This window comes from Acartia tonsa, chromosome 12 (genome assembly GCF_053477335.1).
Source record: "Acartia tonsa isolate MP-2025a chromosome 12, ASM5347733v1, whole genome shotgun sequence".
Taxonomy (NCBI): domain Eukaryota; kingdom Metazoa; phylum Arthropoda; class Copepoda; order Calanoida; family Acartiidae; genus Acartia; species Acartia tonsa.
The window spans coordinates 17,761,628-17,780,408 of NC_137271.1; the positions used below are offsets into that span (position 1 = coordinate 17,761,628).

The 18,781-nt window shown below is 34.9% G+C and overlaps 1 protein-coding gene across 1 annotated transcript in view; it reads left to right on the forward strand.

Moving 5' to 3' along the window:
- LOC145334096 (BCAS3 microtubule associated cell migration factor-like) overlaps positions 1-18,781 on the forward strand; it is a 71,071-nt gene that overhangs the window by 15,284 nt on the left and 37,006 nt on the right. The window contains exons 11-25 of the mRNA XM_080179380.1: positions 8,762-8,803; positions 9,307-9,446; positions 10,143-10,199; positions 10,665-10,718; positions 11,245-11,377; positions 11,842-11,955; positions 12,640-12,711; positions 13,185-13,254; positions 14,019-14,109; positions 14,720-14,861; positions 15,259-15,381; positions 15,708-15,806; positions 16,198-16,284; positions 17,363-17,438; positions 17,830-17,880. Of these exons, the coding sequence (XP_080035506.1) occupies positions 8,762-8,803; positions 9,307-9,446; positions 10,143-10,199; positions 10,665-10,718; positions 11,245-11,377; positions 11,842-11,955; positions 12,640-12,711; positions 13,185-13,254; positions 14,019-14,109; positions 14,720-14,861; positions 15,259-15,381; positions 15,708-15,806; positions 16,198-16,284; positions 17,363-17,438; positions 17,830-17,880 (1,351 nt within the window). The remainder of the gene's footprint in view (positions 1-8,761; positions 8,804-9,306; positions 9,447-10,142; positions 10,200-10,664; positions 10,719-11,244; positions 11,378-11,841; positions 11,956-12,639; positions 12,712-13,184; positions 13,255-14,018; positions 14,110-14,719; positions 14,862-15,258; positions 15,382-15,707; positions 15,807-16,197; positions 16,285-17,362; positions 17,439-17,829; positions 17,881-18,781) is intronic.

Below are 18,781 nucleotides of genomic sequence, written 5' to 3' on the forward strand. Positions count from 1 at the left end.
GTATTGTGGCACCAGGCCATAGCTATAGAACTATCTGTGAAGTAAAGAACTTCAGTGACTAAATCTCCAAGTGATAGCTTGATATCATAGGCAAGAGCTGCAGTGATTCTGATAGCCTCCAGCTCATTGCGAGGCACAGAGTTCTTCATCAATCTGCTCTTAGATGCCATTAGTTGACAGCTGTAATTACCATTTTCTAATTCTACTCCAGCATAAACAGCGCCACCGCCAGCAAATTCAGCTGCATCACTTATACATAGGAGTCTTATAGACTTAGGAGCAGTGTTTGCTGGAAAGAGATATCGGGGAATACTAAGACTGGGAATTTCTAGAAACTCTGCAAACCTATCTCTCCAATACTTTTGTAAATCTTGGGATAGCGGTTTGTCCCAATCCAGGCCTGAGAGAGCCTGACAGTCAAGCTTTAATTGAAGCTTGTATGGCTCCCACCATCCACTGGTGTCCCAAAACTCACAAACTCTTGAAATAACCATTCTTCTAGTAATTTCAGTTGATTCAAGAAGTAGAGATACATCAGCTGGATTTTGGACTGGAAATGGGTTTGGAGATTTAATTCCCCTCTTCTTAATGTTGAAATTTAGCTCTGTGAAACCAGGAGAGAATGTGTCCTGAGACACGTTCCATTTGTAACCTAGGACTTTTAAGGAGTCCTCAAGCTCTGGGTGACCAGATAGAATCACAAATTTTGCAGAAAAGCCACCTGCTTCTAAGACTTTAAGGACTTGATCAATTTGTTCCAGGCATTTTTCTTTTGTATGGTCTCCACCAATCATGTCATCCACATATGTGTCAAGGATGATGACAATGTAAGCCAAAGGATACTGGTCTTTGAGGAGTGTTGCAAGTTTTTCTAAAGCATATGTAGCCTGATTGGCACTACTTGATACTCCATACCATGCTACTAGCATGACATACACATCAGGTGGTTTACTGGGGTCCAAGTCCCCAAATAAGAAAAGTTGATATCTATAAGAGCTTGGTTTTAAGTGGAGCCTATTGTAAAGCTTTGATATATCACTTGTCCAAATAAATTTCTTTGTCCTTGCCCGGTTAAGGATGTCCTGGATTTTCTTCATCTTGTTCTCACCCTTGGCTAGACATTCATTTAATCCTGACATTGAAGGATCAACCACCAGTCGCACTGGTGTGCTGGCTGAATCCTTCAGGACATATCTCCATGGCATATAATGCCTAAATGCACCATTATTTATCAACTCCTGATGTTGTTGGGGGAGATCCTCCAGTTTCTTAAGAAAACCTTTACTAACTAGGTCTTTATGAGCTTCCTTGACCCTTGCTTTGATATCATCAGATGCTTTGCATTGGGACTTGTATACCTTTTCAGCTTGTTTATAATTATCATTACCCCCATGCTTATCAGATAGGAATTGATCTGCAGGCTTGACAAACGGCAGGTCAACATAAACTCTTTTTCATCAAGATTAACAGAGACACTCTCCTCAATCATTTGTTGCTCAATTCTTTCATTCAGCGACATCATTTTAGTACGGTTAGAGACCGAGCATTTACAAAGCTTACACTTTTCACACCGGAAGTTGACTGTGTCGTCTTTATCTTGCTCATCCAAGAATGATCTGAGTTTTCTTAATGGGACCTTGGCCTTAAATGCCGTAACACTGAAACACTGGCAATGAAGGCTAGAGCACAATTCATAATCAGGTAAACATTCATCAAAGACTTCTTGACCCAATTCATTGAAACTCTTACTGTCAACTGGGGTAGGAAAAATGGTTTCCCCTGATAGAGTCGTGTAGCTGTACGACAGTGATGGAGTTTTGAACTCTGATAATGCACACTCAGAATCAACTATATCTGGCTTAAGGGCATACATTAATGATGGATATAAAGAATTACGATACTGGTTAACCACTTCAGAGAAGTAGATATTGAAGTGGTTTACATTGCCATGAAATTTATGATTTGCCTCAGAGAAGGAGGAGTGGGGGCCACCATAGCAGTAATATGAACCAAAAATGTCTTTAAATGGGGCTTTGTACAGACCTATCCCTGACGGAAGACTGAGGACACATTCTGGTTCAAGCTCGGGTGATTTTAACCCAATTAACAATCCAATTCTATCCTTACCAATGTACTGTGGTAGTGGAGTGTTGAGAGGGAGATTAGAATGTTGACGAGCTTCTTCATTAACTGCTGTTAGATCATACCCAGGAATCTTACTAGTTATGGTTTGCATTCCCTGAGCTTCTAGTTCATGATATTTACCAGATGGAGTGGGGCCAAGTATCATTTGATAGGTTCCATACTCTGTCCATATTTTTCCACCAGAAACAACGCCTATAGCACTTGGTTCTGTTCCTGTGACTTTCATCCCTATTTCTTCTGCTAGCTTTCCCTCGACTAGATGCTGGTTAGCACCTCGGTCGTAAAGGCACAAAATAGATTTGCCATTAATATTTAGGAACTGCATGACTCCAATAGAATCATGCTTTACTTCATTAATGATATCCTCAGGACTAGGTTTTTCCTCTTTACCTGTTGAAGTATTAAATACAGGTGTAGGGTCTAGCAGGTTAGGTTTCTTGGAGCGAGATAGATCTTTGCTTTTAGGTTTCAGCCCAGTAAGAACTTGAAAGTGAGATGCCATATTTATTGGGGCTTTCAGATTGTCAACATCAAACCCAGGAATGTATTTCTCAATAGCTTTAAGGATCTCAACATTGGAGGGCTTAGTATGTTGGGGGTTGAAACAAAATAGCACAGAATATGGTGATCTTCTTGGATTTGATTTAGAGGCCTTTTTACACTCTTTACAAATCAATTCAAAGGGAACTTGATCCATATTACTACACCCTTTAGAACTGCAGTTGTCAGATGACTGCAAGCATACTAGGCAATGACGATATGGAAATTTCCTGCGATCTTCAATCCTCTCCTTTGGGCTTCTGAAGAAAAACTCTCTGCATTCATTTAGCTGGTGCTTGTGACCATCAAGTATACAAGGAAACTTTAATTGGGAAACTGGTTTACTGCTAGAAGCTTTATTTTGAAAATTAACAGAACCTGCAAGGGGTTCTCTATCATTATCTGCATCAGAATCAGTAATATTTCTTTCAGATGAAACAGCATGAGCCCTTACTGTCTTTGACCTCTCAACTCGTACTTTATTTAGCTCACTGTTTGGTGGAGCCTCTGTACGTGCTGCAGTATCATGGGACTGGTATGATTGATAAACAGCATTTATCAATAGTTTAAATGCAGTTTTACCGCGAATTCTTACAGTATCTTCATCCATCATCTGCATTTTATCGACAAATTTTGATTTGGCATCATAAGGAACATATGATAGTAATAAATGGAGGAAATCAATTGAGAAAATATATTCCTTTGCCTCATCTGAAGGGATGTCTTCAGAAACAAGAAGTTTGTTGATTCTTTGAAAGGCTGAATTAAGAGTCCTGTAATATTCAAAGCTTGTATTAGGATCATGGTGTGAATTAGGTTTACTTAGTTTGCTGACAGGAAGCAAGATATCTGTAGTCAATGTTTTTAAATCACCATACCTGTGTATAAGGACTCTTTTTATGGATTCATAATCATTTTTGAATTCTGAAACCTCATCCTGAATGCTAGATGATAGGAATTTGTTGTACAGCAGTTCTGCCTTTTCCTCTGAAATGTCAAAATCTTCAGTATAAGCAGCAAAGCGCCTAAAGAATTCAAATACAGTTATTTCTGAATGTTTGGAGAATTTTGGCAGGCTGTCATACAGTTTGCTGGCTTGGGAACGCTGGTGAATACCAAGACTGTGATAAAGGTTTCTTACTTGAGCTGACCAGTCAATTGCCCTTTCAATGGTGACAGTTACCTCCTCGCAAAGCATAATATCATGATTAGAGTTTTTCATATAATAATGAAGTGATCTTTGAATTTCCCTACTCTGTGAGTCAACAGCTGGCAACTGATTCCTGTAAATGTCAGAGAGTGTACATTTTGACATTTTTGCAGGGTCGGGAGATATTAACCTCTTTAATCCAGCAATATTGGATTTTATAAGTTTTCCCTGTAGGTTTAGAGCATTGCTGACATTATCACTATTGTTACTTTGGATTGAGGCATTATCATCATTGCTCATTGGATTAGGTATATCACACATTGCCTTCTTGTTTATAGTAGGTTGAAGACCAGTATTGACTTCAGGAATAAGTTGAGCATTATGATGTGCTGCTAATTGTTGATATGGGTTAGACTTACGCTGAGATTCACTCCAGGATGTAACATGCTGTGAATTAGGATCAATTGGTACTGATGGAGTACCCTTAAGATTAGGGGCATGGCTCACTTCATTAGGAGCTGTTAATTGTTGAAGTGGGTGAGACTTACGCTGGGATTCAACCCAAGATGTAACACGCTGTGAATTATGATTGGATAGTACTGGGGGAGTACCCTTAAGATTGGAGGCATAACTTACTTCATTCGCAATGTATGCAGTCTGCTCTTGGGTTGTTGGAAATGGAATGTTTTTACTATTGCTTTGACGTATATATTCCAATTCAACAGCAGTGTTAGTCTTGAACGTATTAAGCTCCCTGAGCAAAGCCCTTTGAGAGGTATTCAACCTTTCATTTACCTCAGTAATATTTTTTATAGCCAGATCAGTATTTGCACATTTTTGAACCAGTTCATTGGAACTGGTAAGTAGTGAATTAAGTGCATCACTCGATGGAAGTTGCTTCAAAGTATTTTCCAAGGAGATTAGTCTTGCATTCATATCTAGCGTTTCATTGGCTTCAAGTACTGCTACTCTTTCAGCTAGACGAGGTTGGTGAGCTTTCAGTGAATTTAATGCTGGTATGACTGCCTCAAGAGCAGTGAGACGATTAAGAATTTCCATGATTGTAGATGATGATTCTCCAATTTGTTTTATACCACGGGGAGCTATTTGGTCAGAAGAATTTTCAACCAGAGAAGGGAATCCATGGAAGCTGCTTAGGTTGGATTCAGATGTACACTTCAAGCTCCACTTTAGCTTATGCTCATCAAGAAGAGTTGCTAGCTCCGAACATCTTTCTAATACATGATCAAGTTCACGCTCAAGTGCAATCATTCTTACTTTACTCAAGCTGGATGATAACGATATATATTTTGAGTGAAATTTGGATTTCCAATTCTGATCAACGCATGTATTTGTACCATAATGATTTATATGGACTGTGACTGAATCCAGAAATGTGTTTATGTCTGATAAAGAGCAGTCATTATTGATTGGAGGAAGTGAGTCCGGGTTTGAAATCAGTGCAGTACCTGCACTAGCAGCAAAGGGAGTAGAGATGAATGTGGAGGTATCATCATTATTGACCTTTGGGGTGTTATTATCTTCTCCACTAGAATGATTTGGACTGCATAATGGAGTACTGGTACTAATCCCAATGGTAGGTGACAATGCTCGCTTCTTGTCTATAATGGCTGACCGCTGGGATTTCCTGATAGTCAGCAAGGGATTATCTTTCTCACTGCATTCTGTTAATCCAGACTTAGCTGATTGTGAGCGTGTTTGAGCTCCTGTAACAGTTATTGATCTTCCTCTTGATACAGGCACACCCCTCTTAAGAGAACTTGACCTTCCTCGACAGGGGGATGACACATCTTTGGGGGTGATTTGATCTCTAATCCTATCAGTGGAGCTTTCTCTCGAGCCTGGTGGTAAATTCATTTCTATAATTATTTAGCTAGCTCTAGAGGAGAGCCCTGCTTAGAAAATATACTCTAAGATTATATCCTTATTCTTGATAGTATTTATATAAAAAGGAATATGAGGAATTTTATATTATAACTGGCAGCAAAGTCATTTAAAAAAAAAATAATATAACATGACATTGCATGTCTTTGATACCATGTAATTAATTGGCTAGCTCTAGAGGAGAGCCCTGCTCAGAATTATCCAGTAAACTGTATCTTTTTAACAGTATATATGAAAAAGACAAATGTTATGGGTTAAAATACCCATAAACTATGAATTACAGGTTCAGTATCACTATTAAGTTTAAAGGAGATAATAGACATTCTGTGGAGTATTACTCAAGTTTACATGAATTATCACTTTTATTTCTGCAGGATTTTGCATCTAATTAATTCACAGAGTAATTGTCAATAATAATTAGATCTGACAAAAGTGCTTATATCAGCACACACAACAAAGAAAGGTTAAGTGCTGAGACAGAGGTTACTAGGGTGTTATTAATAACTTAAATAGTGACTTTATTTAACTTTCCGCGGGATTTAAATATAATTATATTACAGAAAGTTGACAACAGATTATTCTGCAGAAAGATCACTTTTATTAACAATAATTTCTGTATTATTTCAATTGAATAAACTGCCGAGAATCGCGGCAAATTCGATTAAAATGCGCGGAAAAATTAGACGAAAATTATTGTATTATTTTACTAAAAATCCGCCGGAATCTTAGATTTAACACACAGTAGGATGGTGTATAATTGTACTATAATAATAACTTGGTATTTCCGCGGGAATGTCAACAATAGATTCAATATATTATCACTATATTCACCCTTTAGTCTCGCGCGATTTAGTTTGAGAAAATTGTTGTGTTCTATTACTTAAAATCCGCGGGAAATTTCGTATTAACACAGTAGAATAGTGTGTTATTGTTTTGTGCTAATAACTCAGTATTTCCGCGGAAGATTCACCGACAGATGCAATATCATCACTTAATTTCGCGGGATTTATTTGTTATTAAAAAAAACTAATAAAAAATCGCGGCAGATTGGATTGAAATCCGCGGGAAAATTAGACGAAAATTACAGAGTATTATACTTAAAATCCGCGGGAATTTCATTTGAGAACACAGAATAATAATGTGCAGTTGTTTTGTAACATTAAATTAGTATTTCCGCGGGAAAATCAATGTTAGAAGCGATATATTATCACTATATTCGCCCTTTGGTTTCGCGCGATTTTATTTGATACAAAATTGTTCTACAACACACTTTTTGATATAAAAAAAAGTATAAAATGCTTTTATAAAACTCATTAAAATTTAGAACTGAAAAATGACTTCTATGGGGTCCTAACGATTGACCCGATTAAGAGAGAAAATGAAACATTTTATCATTATTAACGCAATACTTTAGATACGCATATAGATTAGTTTTTTACTGATTTATTGAGCTTGAACAATTAAAACTATGTTCCCGGCACTAAACGAATGCTCATTATCACAGATATATTGACAATCTAAGGTTGTTCTAAATTTTACTACGAAAATCTCTGAAAAAAGATAAACTTATTAAATAAAATATTCTCGTAAAATTATGACAACCATTTAAAATACATTAAAATTAATATTAACGTAAATCACACAAACAATTATATTAACCTCTCACAACCAAAAAACGTGCTAAACTGAATGTTTGCCGACACAGAATAGCATGATGAAATATTTAAACAACAACAAACGCGGCATATCCAAGAAACTGCGCTTCAAATGTCGTCGTTGTTCCAAGAATAAAACAACGAACGCGGCATCACCAATAAACTGCGCTTCAAATGTCGTCGTTGTTCTAAGAATAAATATTGTCTTTAGTTTGAAGCGAAATTATTATAAGTTTTACAACAGGCCCTCCACTCCAGGTAAAGATTCACCCTGACATCCTTGTCCAGGTGTCCACAGTAATCCTTTGGCCCTTCATTCCAGGTACAGTTTCTGGATGCTCAGTTATCTATCTATGTTTCTGCCTGTATTGTTATCTAATTTTCTATCTCGATCTATTTATCTGTATTAAACCTAGGAATATATTTAGGTTTTTTATTTTTAAAATCTGTCCTTTGGTAAAACTAGCAAGATCATGGAAACAAATTGACTGATAAGACGCCAATTTTTTAAGAAGATTGAACCTTTCATCAGCAAGTTTTAGGCTGTTTTTTAGTGTAATTGACACGGGCCTACAGCCCCTCGGGGCCTATAAAACTGGGATTTATTCTTGTGTTTTTTTCTGTGGAAAATTGTCTATAATTACGGTACTCTGCATGATTTTTTAGTATTGCTCAGAAATAGTTCTAATCAAGCGAAAATAAATCGGATTCGAAATCATGCTGTAAAAAAATGTTTTGCGTTTTTTTCATATAAATTCTGTGTAATTATTCACTATCTTTCCATATAATTACAATACGCAAAATAACAAAAACTGTTACTAATGTATATTATCCATGAGAAGCGCAGCAATAGCAAGCTAAAATTAACTTTATCATACTCACTTTTTGTCAATAAATCACTGAATATAATATTTCCTTCTAATAACTAATTCTATATAAATATGTTAAAAATCTGTCAATTAACAAAAAAGTTACAGGCATTTAATGTAACTTGGTCGAATAAACATAGTGAAGGACCAACAGACCTTAGTTCTAGAGTAGCTGCGCTACTAATGAATGACAACCAGAAAAGTTGCCAGTAACCAGTGCTAAGTAGAACTAAGTAGATTTTTTGCCATTATTTGTGTTGTCAGAAATATTTGAATTTTCATAATAATAACTTGATATACCTAGTTAGTATGCAATTATATTCAAGTAAATAATCAAATTTTTCCTTTATTTGTCAGTATTATCTTGTAAATGGCTTAAACGATTATGTCCATTATTATTTTAAGCAAAGCTATATTCCGTACAGGTTTTAGGCTATTTTCAGTGGGTATGTCATAGTTATAGCAGCGTAGCAACACTATAACTATTTTTATTTTAGATGGTTGGCCTATGCAGACAAAACTTTGTGTCCTAACCGCAGGTAAGGTTTTTATTTCAATAACAAAATAAATCCTACATCATTATATGGTAAATTTAAATGTTCTTTAAAATCTCGTAAACAGCTTGACCGAATGTTCCACAATTTTATGGGGTAGTTTTTCATTTGTCTAGGGAAGGTTTTAGGCTATTTATATTTTTTTTAAGTAATGCAATGAAAAGGACTAAATCATAAACTATTTAAGTAGGATCTTATTTTATTAGATAAAACAAAGGCCGATAAATTGATGTGCATTCCAAATGATAATACACAAAATTATTTTTTCTGTAAATTACAATTGGTTGTTGAAACGTTTGGACACTCAACTAAACGAACAAACCAATTAAGATTCTATAAAAGTTCCCAAAGTGGTTAAACCAACGAATAAGAAACGTCAATTTAAAACTTTGTGGACTATTGTTATTAAACAGCCTAAAGTCCCCTCCCCCCATGGATTAAGGTATACAAAAAATTATCTAATTGGTCTAATTTATATATTTATCTAGATCCTGTGGTGGCCTGGAGGGTGATGGTAGCCAACAAAGTATGGCAGCCTGGGGCATTAATGTTGGCAGTAGGCTCGCCAGTGGCGTCGCAAAAGTTTATTCAAACATTTTCTCATCCTCACCAAAATCGCAGATACAAGGTAAGAAGTGTTTAAAGTAAAATAAGGACTTTGTTAATTGTCAAATTTTTGACGTTTTGTGATTTTGATTGACACATAATAAGTTCCAGCACAGGTTTTCCATTCCATGAGTAGAGTTACATATAGCTCGTGTCCTTTCAATTTTACTTTAATTGACAAACCAAGATTTTTTCTCAATTTTCGTAAGACTGAAAGCTTCCACTTAAATCTACGAATAGAGTCTATACCTATGCATTCTATTTTCCCTTTCCACTAACTTCTGTAGACTACAATATCTATATGTTATCAGACTAAGATGTTTTATGTTTAGTGTTTACTCTATAACAGTTTGCTGTTCTTGTTTAGCAAACTAGTGGCTGCGCCCCTACTATCTTGGGGCTCTGTATTCAAAGGAGTAAATAGAAAGGAGAAAATTAGCCTAAAACCACCCCAAAGCGCTGCGCCCCTAGTATCTTAGGGCTCTGTATTCAAAGGAGTAAATAGAAAGCAGAAAATTAGCCTAAAACCATCCCAAAGCTTAAATCCAAAAATGAAATAGCCCAAAAACATCCAGGGACCTATGTGAAGCTTACGAAAAAATAAGACATCAATCATTTATGTAGTTATTGATCATTCAGACTAAAAACCTTACTACTTTATATAATAGTCAGCTTATTATTGCTGCGCTACTTATGAATATATTTTGTTATATTTAAGGTCAACAAGTGGAGGCTGAACGTGGCATAGTGACAATCGTAGATACTGTAACACTCCAGGAAAGTCAAACAAATCATGTCCGCAAGTTGGTAATGGGTTCGAATCTCTGCCCAAATTGTGTTGTATCTAAAGAAATTCAAGATATTAACTATACAAGTAACAAATGAATTGTTTAATGCTGTAGCAGGTTAAAGATTGTCATGTCTTGCTTTACAAACTTAGGACTTGCAGACAAATGCTGTACAACCAAATGGTTGGTAGATATATACCTATTAATATTCAATTTCCAAAGGTGTGCACTGTAACTACAGTATAAATTATAAAGGTTATGACAATGGACGAACAGAATAATCCTATCCGAATTTTGATGTTTGAAATCCTGTCTTTGATAGCTTTTGGGAAGTAGAATGATTTAAGCGTCATTGTTTTATCTTTTTCCGTATTTCATTTTTTGCCCAAGGCTTAAAAAAATGCATTTTCAAATTGAAAAAATTTGGCTTTTTGTTTGAACTTTGACTTTGTAGACAATTTCTGAGGATGACAATGGTGGTACGACAGTTACTTCTGGAGACCTTGCCAGGAAAACATACTTGAAATATTATATTTATGAGCAGCTGCGCTCCTAGCATCTAGGGGCTCTGTATTCAAAGGGGCGAGAAGTAGGTAGAAAAAATGTTGAGCTCCTTAAAATGAGAACTTGATCAGTTCAGTAGTTATTAAATATTGAACTTCAGACAAAAAAAACTTACTTCTTTATATAACAAGATATCATATAATAAGATGATAACTAATAGCTATACCTTAGGTTTTTTTTCGTTAATCTAGACATGTTAGAATTGTCCTATCAATTCTAATCTTTGCATGGTGATTCCCATGATAGTTACTTACGGTTTAGAAAACTTAGCAACTCTATAATCGTTACCAGAATGTCCGTCTTTCGTATCCCTTGGGACATCTAAAACGAAGGTCTTCAAAAAAATTGTCTGTCCATCCGCAATCATTTTTCCAGTGTTGTTGTTATTGGTCTATTAAATTTCATAAGTGAATAAACAGAAACTTTATAACTAAATCTTGCTTAAAATAAAATTAAGTATGGTTGCCACCAGCACCCGAATGGACAGTGTCGTCGCCCATTTCGTGGCCCACAACAAGGCAATTGTAGCCCTGAAGTTTGATCCATCTGGCAGCCTTCTCCTCACAGCAGATAAACCTGGCAACACATTCAATATTTTCAGGTAGGAAACAGGGGTTTTAAAGAATGAGAGAAATGGAAAATAATTTAATGTAAACCCGTAATTAGAATTACGGGAAACAAAATTACCCCTAATACATTAAATATTAGTTAAAATTATTGGAATTAAACTTTGCATGTAAGTTCAGTTTGAAAAAAATAATGAAGATTTAACAACCTGACACAATGATTTTGTACCAACGAAGAATGTGAGAAAATACGATATTTTAAATTTTCAGCTGTTAACCTTCGATACTATTTTAGTAGCCTAGCTACTATATGATTAGGTGTTTCCGTTAGCTCGCTCTTCACTTTAAAATGTTTAATGAATTGATGATTTTTTTTGATTTGTAATTTTACAGAGGTGATTTAACATAAGGTAACTAAACATTATAATTCTTCATCTGAATTCATGCTAACAAATTGTTACTAATAAAGAAGCGTAATTTATTTTGTATTATTTTTCAGAATTGTTGCACATTCCCTTGGATCAAGTTATGCTGCTGTCCACCATCTGTACAGTTTGTACAGGGGAGACACACCCGGGTCCGTGCAGGATATCAGCTTTGCTTCGGATTCAAGGTAAAGAAAAAAGATACCTAAGCTGGATCCTTTAATCATTTTAGTGGTGAACCAGATCGGGGTGAGCCGAATTTCAGCAAATCACAGCGAGGCATTTCATAAAACGCTGTGCTCTCATTGGTGAAAAGTTAACTCACCCCGTTCTGGAACACCACTAAAATGATTTAAAGATCCAGCTCTAGATAATAGCTAATTTTGGCATATAATAAGGCAAAACTCACTCACTTGACTTCTGAAACAGGAAAACTTCATAATGTACACTTCCATGATACATATTCTTATTCTTTTTAATAGACTTGCAATTGACATCAACAACATTCTTGATAATAGTATAATCTTTGACTTTTATGATTAGTGGTTCTATCCTTATCTTGATTACTCTATGGCTTGACTTTGTACAGGACTTTACTTGATTGTTTGATTTGTATATGATGGCTTTGTTGAATCACATCATTACACCTAAATAAAGACATTACTGGTATTACTGATCAGCGTAGTTCATTGGCAAATATATGGATTCTCATTACTTGTCTCAAATATTCATGAAAAAATCAATAGGTACCTAACGAAACATGATCCTAAAAATGTCACTAAGCAAGAAGCATAGGTTTATTATAACGTTATTGAGATTAAACATATATCTATTTAAATTAGTTTCTATTGATACCTATATTCCTATTTCAGATGGGTGACAGTATCAACCCTGCGTGGCACAACCCACATATTCCCAATTTGCCCTTATGGTGGAGCTGTTAGGTGTTTATACAATGCATACAAAAATGGGTTTTCAATGTTTATCAAAATTTCATTTACTAAATAAGTTTTAACTCTTAAGATATTCTATATTTTTAATTTAATAGGTACTAACAGTATATTCTAACAGTTTTTTTATCGCTTTGTAATATTGACAGCTTTCCGCGGATATTAAAATAAAAAAGTTTTGTTAGCCCCGAGAGGCGGAAGGCTACGGCTAACGAAACTGGTATTAAATTTATGATTTTTAGTTTAATATTCATGGAAAATTGTGGTTATGTTGTACGATGCTATACATGATTTTTTAGTATGGCTGTGAACCAGTTCCAATCCATCGGATATTGGTCGGTTTCGAACCTATACTGGAAATTCATTTATTAGACTTAATAGACAAAATTTTGCTTTTTTATTTATAACTCACTTTGACTGTCGGTCTGTCCATCTGTCAGTATTGTATAAAATGATTTTGTAACCAGTGTTCGCACCCACACATCACACCGAGTTGTCAACAAGCTGTCCAGATATCATAGGTCTGCTGGTTTCCAGGTAATATGTTCTTGTGTTATATACCTACTAGTTGCTTAGCCCCCTGCCTATATGGGAAAATAGCCTAAAACCACAGTAAGTCTTGAGACAGTAATGAAGATTATTATGATATAAGTTGGGACGAGATACCTAGTCCTACAGTTGTAGTAGAATATTAAAGCTGTTCAGGATTCCTCTTTTGGATAAAATAGTTAATCTTCTCTGGGCCAATAATAAGCTTCACTGTAATAGAGAACCATATCGGTTCTGCTGTTAGTGAGGTCTCTCAAAACAGACACAAACACACACACTGACAGACATCTTAATATCTTCAATGCAATATAATCGAAAAAGTACAGCGGTAAAGTAAAGAGTAAATTCAAATCCTCACTTTAGCCAAATACTGGCAGATCTGTTTTAAAAAATTTCCCACTGAAATCAAATTGCATCAATAAGACAAAAACTCAACTCACCCGGTCATTATAAAAAGCTTGTTCTGAAAGAAGCAACATATTTGAGATCACCATAATACATCAGTTTATACATCCAATAGTCAAATAAGTGAAATAAGGGCCATTCTGATATATAGGTTTTGTGTGCTTCTATTTGCAGATAAGCTTTGTGAGTCTTTGCAAAGGTTTCGTGACTTATTATATTATCCTTTTATTGTTTGTTTGACTTTCACGAGGCCTTTGATAGTCACTTGATGGTTCTTCTTGGTTATCTAAATCAAGAGAGCATTACTGATTAGCGTTGCTTTGATTTAAATGATATCAATAATTAAGGAAAACCATCCAACACCTTCAAGTGGACGTAGCTCCCCAAATCCGAACCTGGGCACATCTCCAGCAAATAAGAGCTTTGATTTTCCTCCAGGTATAGTTATATCCAAGGAGGGAGTTGACATGGGCTGTTATTTACACTAGTCCCCAATTTTTCTTATTCGTTAGCTTACCAACCTTGGGACTTTTGTTGATTTTTTAATTGATGGTTCACCTAGTTGAGTGTCCAGACGTTTCAAATTGTAATCGACAGAAGGAGTAATTTTGTTTATGATCATTGGAAATGTACATTAATTTATCGGCCATTGTCTTATCACTTTAGATCCTTTAGTTTTATCATTTAATAATAGATTTATCTGACAATTAATATACCTAGAGTTTTTAGACATCCAATTCCTTAATTGACCAATAGGAACACAGCGCAGGAACAATCGGAACATATTATTGGTTAGAAACTGAAAGTGTACACTGTTCATATTTGGGTATGAAATGCAGTTATTTTCTCAATTCATTAAACTCTCTTATTAGTTGGCTAAAAATTTTGAGGACTTTGAGTTGATCAAATTATAAGTGTCTAAACTTTGAAACCAATAATTTCAATGTACTGAAGAGGTAGGTATTTTATTTTAAATGTTTGGTTATGACCTATACGTCAATTTTTATTTGTCTTAACTCTTTAAATCACTTTTTTAATATAATTTTAGGAACAGGAGGCCCATTCAACCTAGCGTATCCTTGCCCCCACCTCCCACCCTATCCCCAGCCAACTCTTATTCAGCCAGTAGCGCAGCTAAGACAGCCTTATCTAGTCACTATTACAAATAGTGTTGCTCTTCCTAGTAACAGGTTAGTGAACATCTATCTATCTATGTCTATCCATCTGTCTATCCGCCTGAAGTTTAAGTTAAAGTTATCTGTAACCGCTGAACTGATTAGGCTCTTCTCTTAATAGAATATGCCTATATGTTATAATCCAAAGTACACTATGTCTGTCGTGGTGTTATAGGCTTTTTTCTTTGATCGTGGGACACAGAGTAAATTTGTAATTTAAGTTTTTGGTAGGTAATACCTCTTATGAAGCCCCTAGAGGCTAGGGGAGAAGCCGCTAATTAATAATAAACTAAAATTATCTATCTGCAACATATCTAATTGTCGTTATTTGATGTCTCAAGAAGGTAGGATTTTATACTGACGAGTAATAATTTTTATCTCTATCTAAATAATAATAATTCTTTTTTTTTAGAAAATCTTCAGCTGCAAAGAAGAATTCACTTCCTGACGAGAATCCAATCAGAGTCGTGGCTGCCTTTGCACCCAGCAGGGCTAGGATGCACCCAACTAGTCTACATAGCACCCAGGGATACAGGTATATATCTAGATATGCTTATTATCTATCTATCTTGCTCCCAACAGGGCTAGGATGCACCCAACTGGTCTACATAGCACCCAGGTATACAGGTTTATATCTAAATTATCTATCTATCTTGCTCCCAGCAGGGCTAGGATGCAACCAACTAGTCTACATAGCACTCTGGGATACAGGTATATATGTCTAGATATACATCTTTATTGTAACTAGCAGGAGAAAGGTACGCCCAAAGTTCTGGGTTCTCTTTAAATGGAAAACTAAATAATTAAGTATAAAGACCCTGAAATTTTATTTGTGCTTTTAACATTATGCTTTTTGTTCAGAACCAGCAAAAGGGCCTTGGATTCTCTATTTGTGATGGCAAATCATGGTCAACTTCTGGAGTATAGTCTGGACCCAACACATGATCAAACTATTCCCAGGTACTTTGATGTATATTGTTGTCATATTTTGGAAAAAGACATCTAGTTTTCACTTCTTCCACTAATTCATAATTTTCTCGATAAAAGTTCAACCTACAAGTTTTTTTTTTTTATAAAAGTACAGGGGATGGGGATAAATAACTTTATTTCCCTATCCCTAGGACCTTCTGCCGACTCCCAATTGGGTCCTTGAAAATCAACCAATAGTGTTGAGAAAATTAAGTAGCAGAAAACAGTTTGCTAGCAGACGAAAAAGGTCCTTGGAAAAGATGGGCAGGTAGTTATTCGTGTATAGATCTGTAAGTTAGATCTTAAGGTTTTTCCAGATTGACAAAAGGACAGACATCCTTATACTTTGTATTATTTACAGATTGAATATTTTATAATTTAGGGAGAAGGTTTGTGAGGGTAGTGCAATCGATTTGAAAGTTTCTGCCTTTGGACAGTGGAATCTTTCCAAGTCTGCTGGAAAAGACAGGTATGGTTATTTATTGCATTGTAGTATATCGCTTTCCGCAGATATTAAAATTTAAAAATACAATATTTAAACCAGTTTTGTTAGTCCCGAGAGGCCGATGGCCAAGGCTCACAACACTATTAATATTTTTAACTTATTTTATTATTCTTAGAAAACTGTACTGTCTAGGTACATGATTCTTGTGTATCAATCACTCGCTGGCAGTTGCATAATAAAATTATATTTGGTGAAAACTTTTAAACACTAGTTAGAGATTTGTAAATCTAAAAAAAAAATAAAGGTCTCCAAAATTTTTGAGATTACAATATAGAGATCCTGTTTATATACCTTTGTATACCAGATTACTGTACAGTCCACAGTCCCTTGCCTTCCTGAATATTATATAAAAGTTTAAACGGGTCGGATAAACGGTTATTGCATGAATTTCAAAAATAAAAAGTTGGTGTTTTCAAAAAACAACCGTCCATCTATAGACTTACTTGGCAAGGAATAAAATAGGAAAACCTACTAAAAAATGGGACAGGTCACCTTTTCACGCGTTTTCTCTTGTCGTGCATTAAATGAGGATTCTCCCTCAACCCACTTCCTTCTTTTCCCCCTTCTTACCCACCCCAGTCCATTTAGTTAAAGCACAATACAATTTTTATGCCAACATTACGCCATAAAAATATGGAAATAATTTGCTCAATCACTACCCCTGAGCCTATGTTATGTTTTCATTAAGTGATATGCCAATGTCAGATATATTAATGTTATCAATCCTTTTCCAAATGATTACAAGTTACCCATGCAGGGTTTTAGAGTATTTGGGCGAAGAAGGATTTAAATTTTACATCCAAATGTCCTATTCTATGAATTCCTGATATTTTTCTTTATCTGTATCCTGGGATTTAAGAATGATAAATTTGTGTCTAGTGGACGTTTTATCACAGTGTTCTAGCATTTCTGCTAAAACACTTATATTATTAATGGTATTATCCTCTTAGAAATATTTTTTTCAATTTTGAAAATTTTTGGGGACTAATGTGATGAACAGCCCATTGCCCCCTTTTTGATAATAACCTATTTTTAATATTAGGAAGGATGAAATTGCTCCACCGTTGCCCTCCAACAACCCCCTGCTGCTCACAAGGGTTCTCGGCAAGGCATCAGAGGTACCTATTACATTATATTTTATCGTATTGTATTAAGACAGCTTTCCGCGGATAGTAAAATGAAAAATTACAGAGATAATAAAAGTGGTAATAATAAGATTTTGATTTTACTATTTGGGGGAAAAAAGTCTTTATTACGATACAATACATGATTTTTCAGAATTGCTTCAGCGGATATTAATCAGTATTTATGAAAGCTAATATTTTTTTATTAACTGTAGGTAAAAATAGTGAATTTCATAGGTACATAGTTTAAAATAATCCTTCTTTATGTCCCTAAGGATAATTTAACAGGGAAAAATAGTTTATTAGCAGCTGAGCTTTAAAATTAAAAGTTTATTATTATTTTATTCTTTATTTGTCTTTAAAATTAAATGATTTATTTTATCAGGATGACTATTGGAGTGGGACTGATGAAGAGGACGAGAGATGGCTGAGCCAGGTAAGGATTTATACTGTGAGAAATTTTCTGGAAGCATGGGAAATTTATTAGGAGCGTGGGAAAATTCTTTGGATCGTGGGAATATTTCAGTTACACTGGGAAGTTAAGCTAATTTTCAGAATTTTATTCTGGCGTAGGAAATATTCAATAAGACTTCCTAGATTATGCTTTGTAGCTACTAGAATCTTCATTTCAGGCATAAATATAATAGGTTAATTCTAACTTGACAAAATTCACTATTTTAAATAATTTTAACAGACTGAAAAACGCCTAAAACACAGTGGGATCTTTTGCCAAAAAACGGGACATTAAGGGTAGACAAAAGTAAACATCAATAAAAAAGCTTGTATTTGACGAAATGATGTAATTTCTTTTGCTTTAACTCAAAAATAACATAAATTTTGCTGCTGTTAACTTCTAATGTGCATTTGGTAAGTACGTCTGGCGGTTTTGGAGGAGCGAAGTTAGGATAGGAATATTTTAACAAAATAAACGTCTATGTAAATATTTCTTCAATGCAAACAATGTTTGTAAACATGAATATAGCGTCAGGCGCACCCAGTTTGAGTCCCGGCATTTTTAGGTAGGTCCAGTATAAGTAAAATAGGACACTAATAAGGTTTTCTAATGTTTTTTTTTACAGATATAAACAACAATAACATAATTTTCAAAACACTTTTGATTTTGTGTTAATACCTTTATTCTAAGTCTAGCTATCTTCATTTAAAGTTTGTATAAGAATATAAACATAATTGCTTATATTATATTCTCTCTCAAACGTATATTTCTCTCTCTCTCTCTCAGACGCATATATAATGTTTTTGCAATATTATAATTAATCCCCGAATTTGAATTTTTGCTGAACCAAAACCAGTTAGAAATACAATTTTTTTCAGAACAC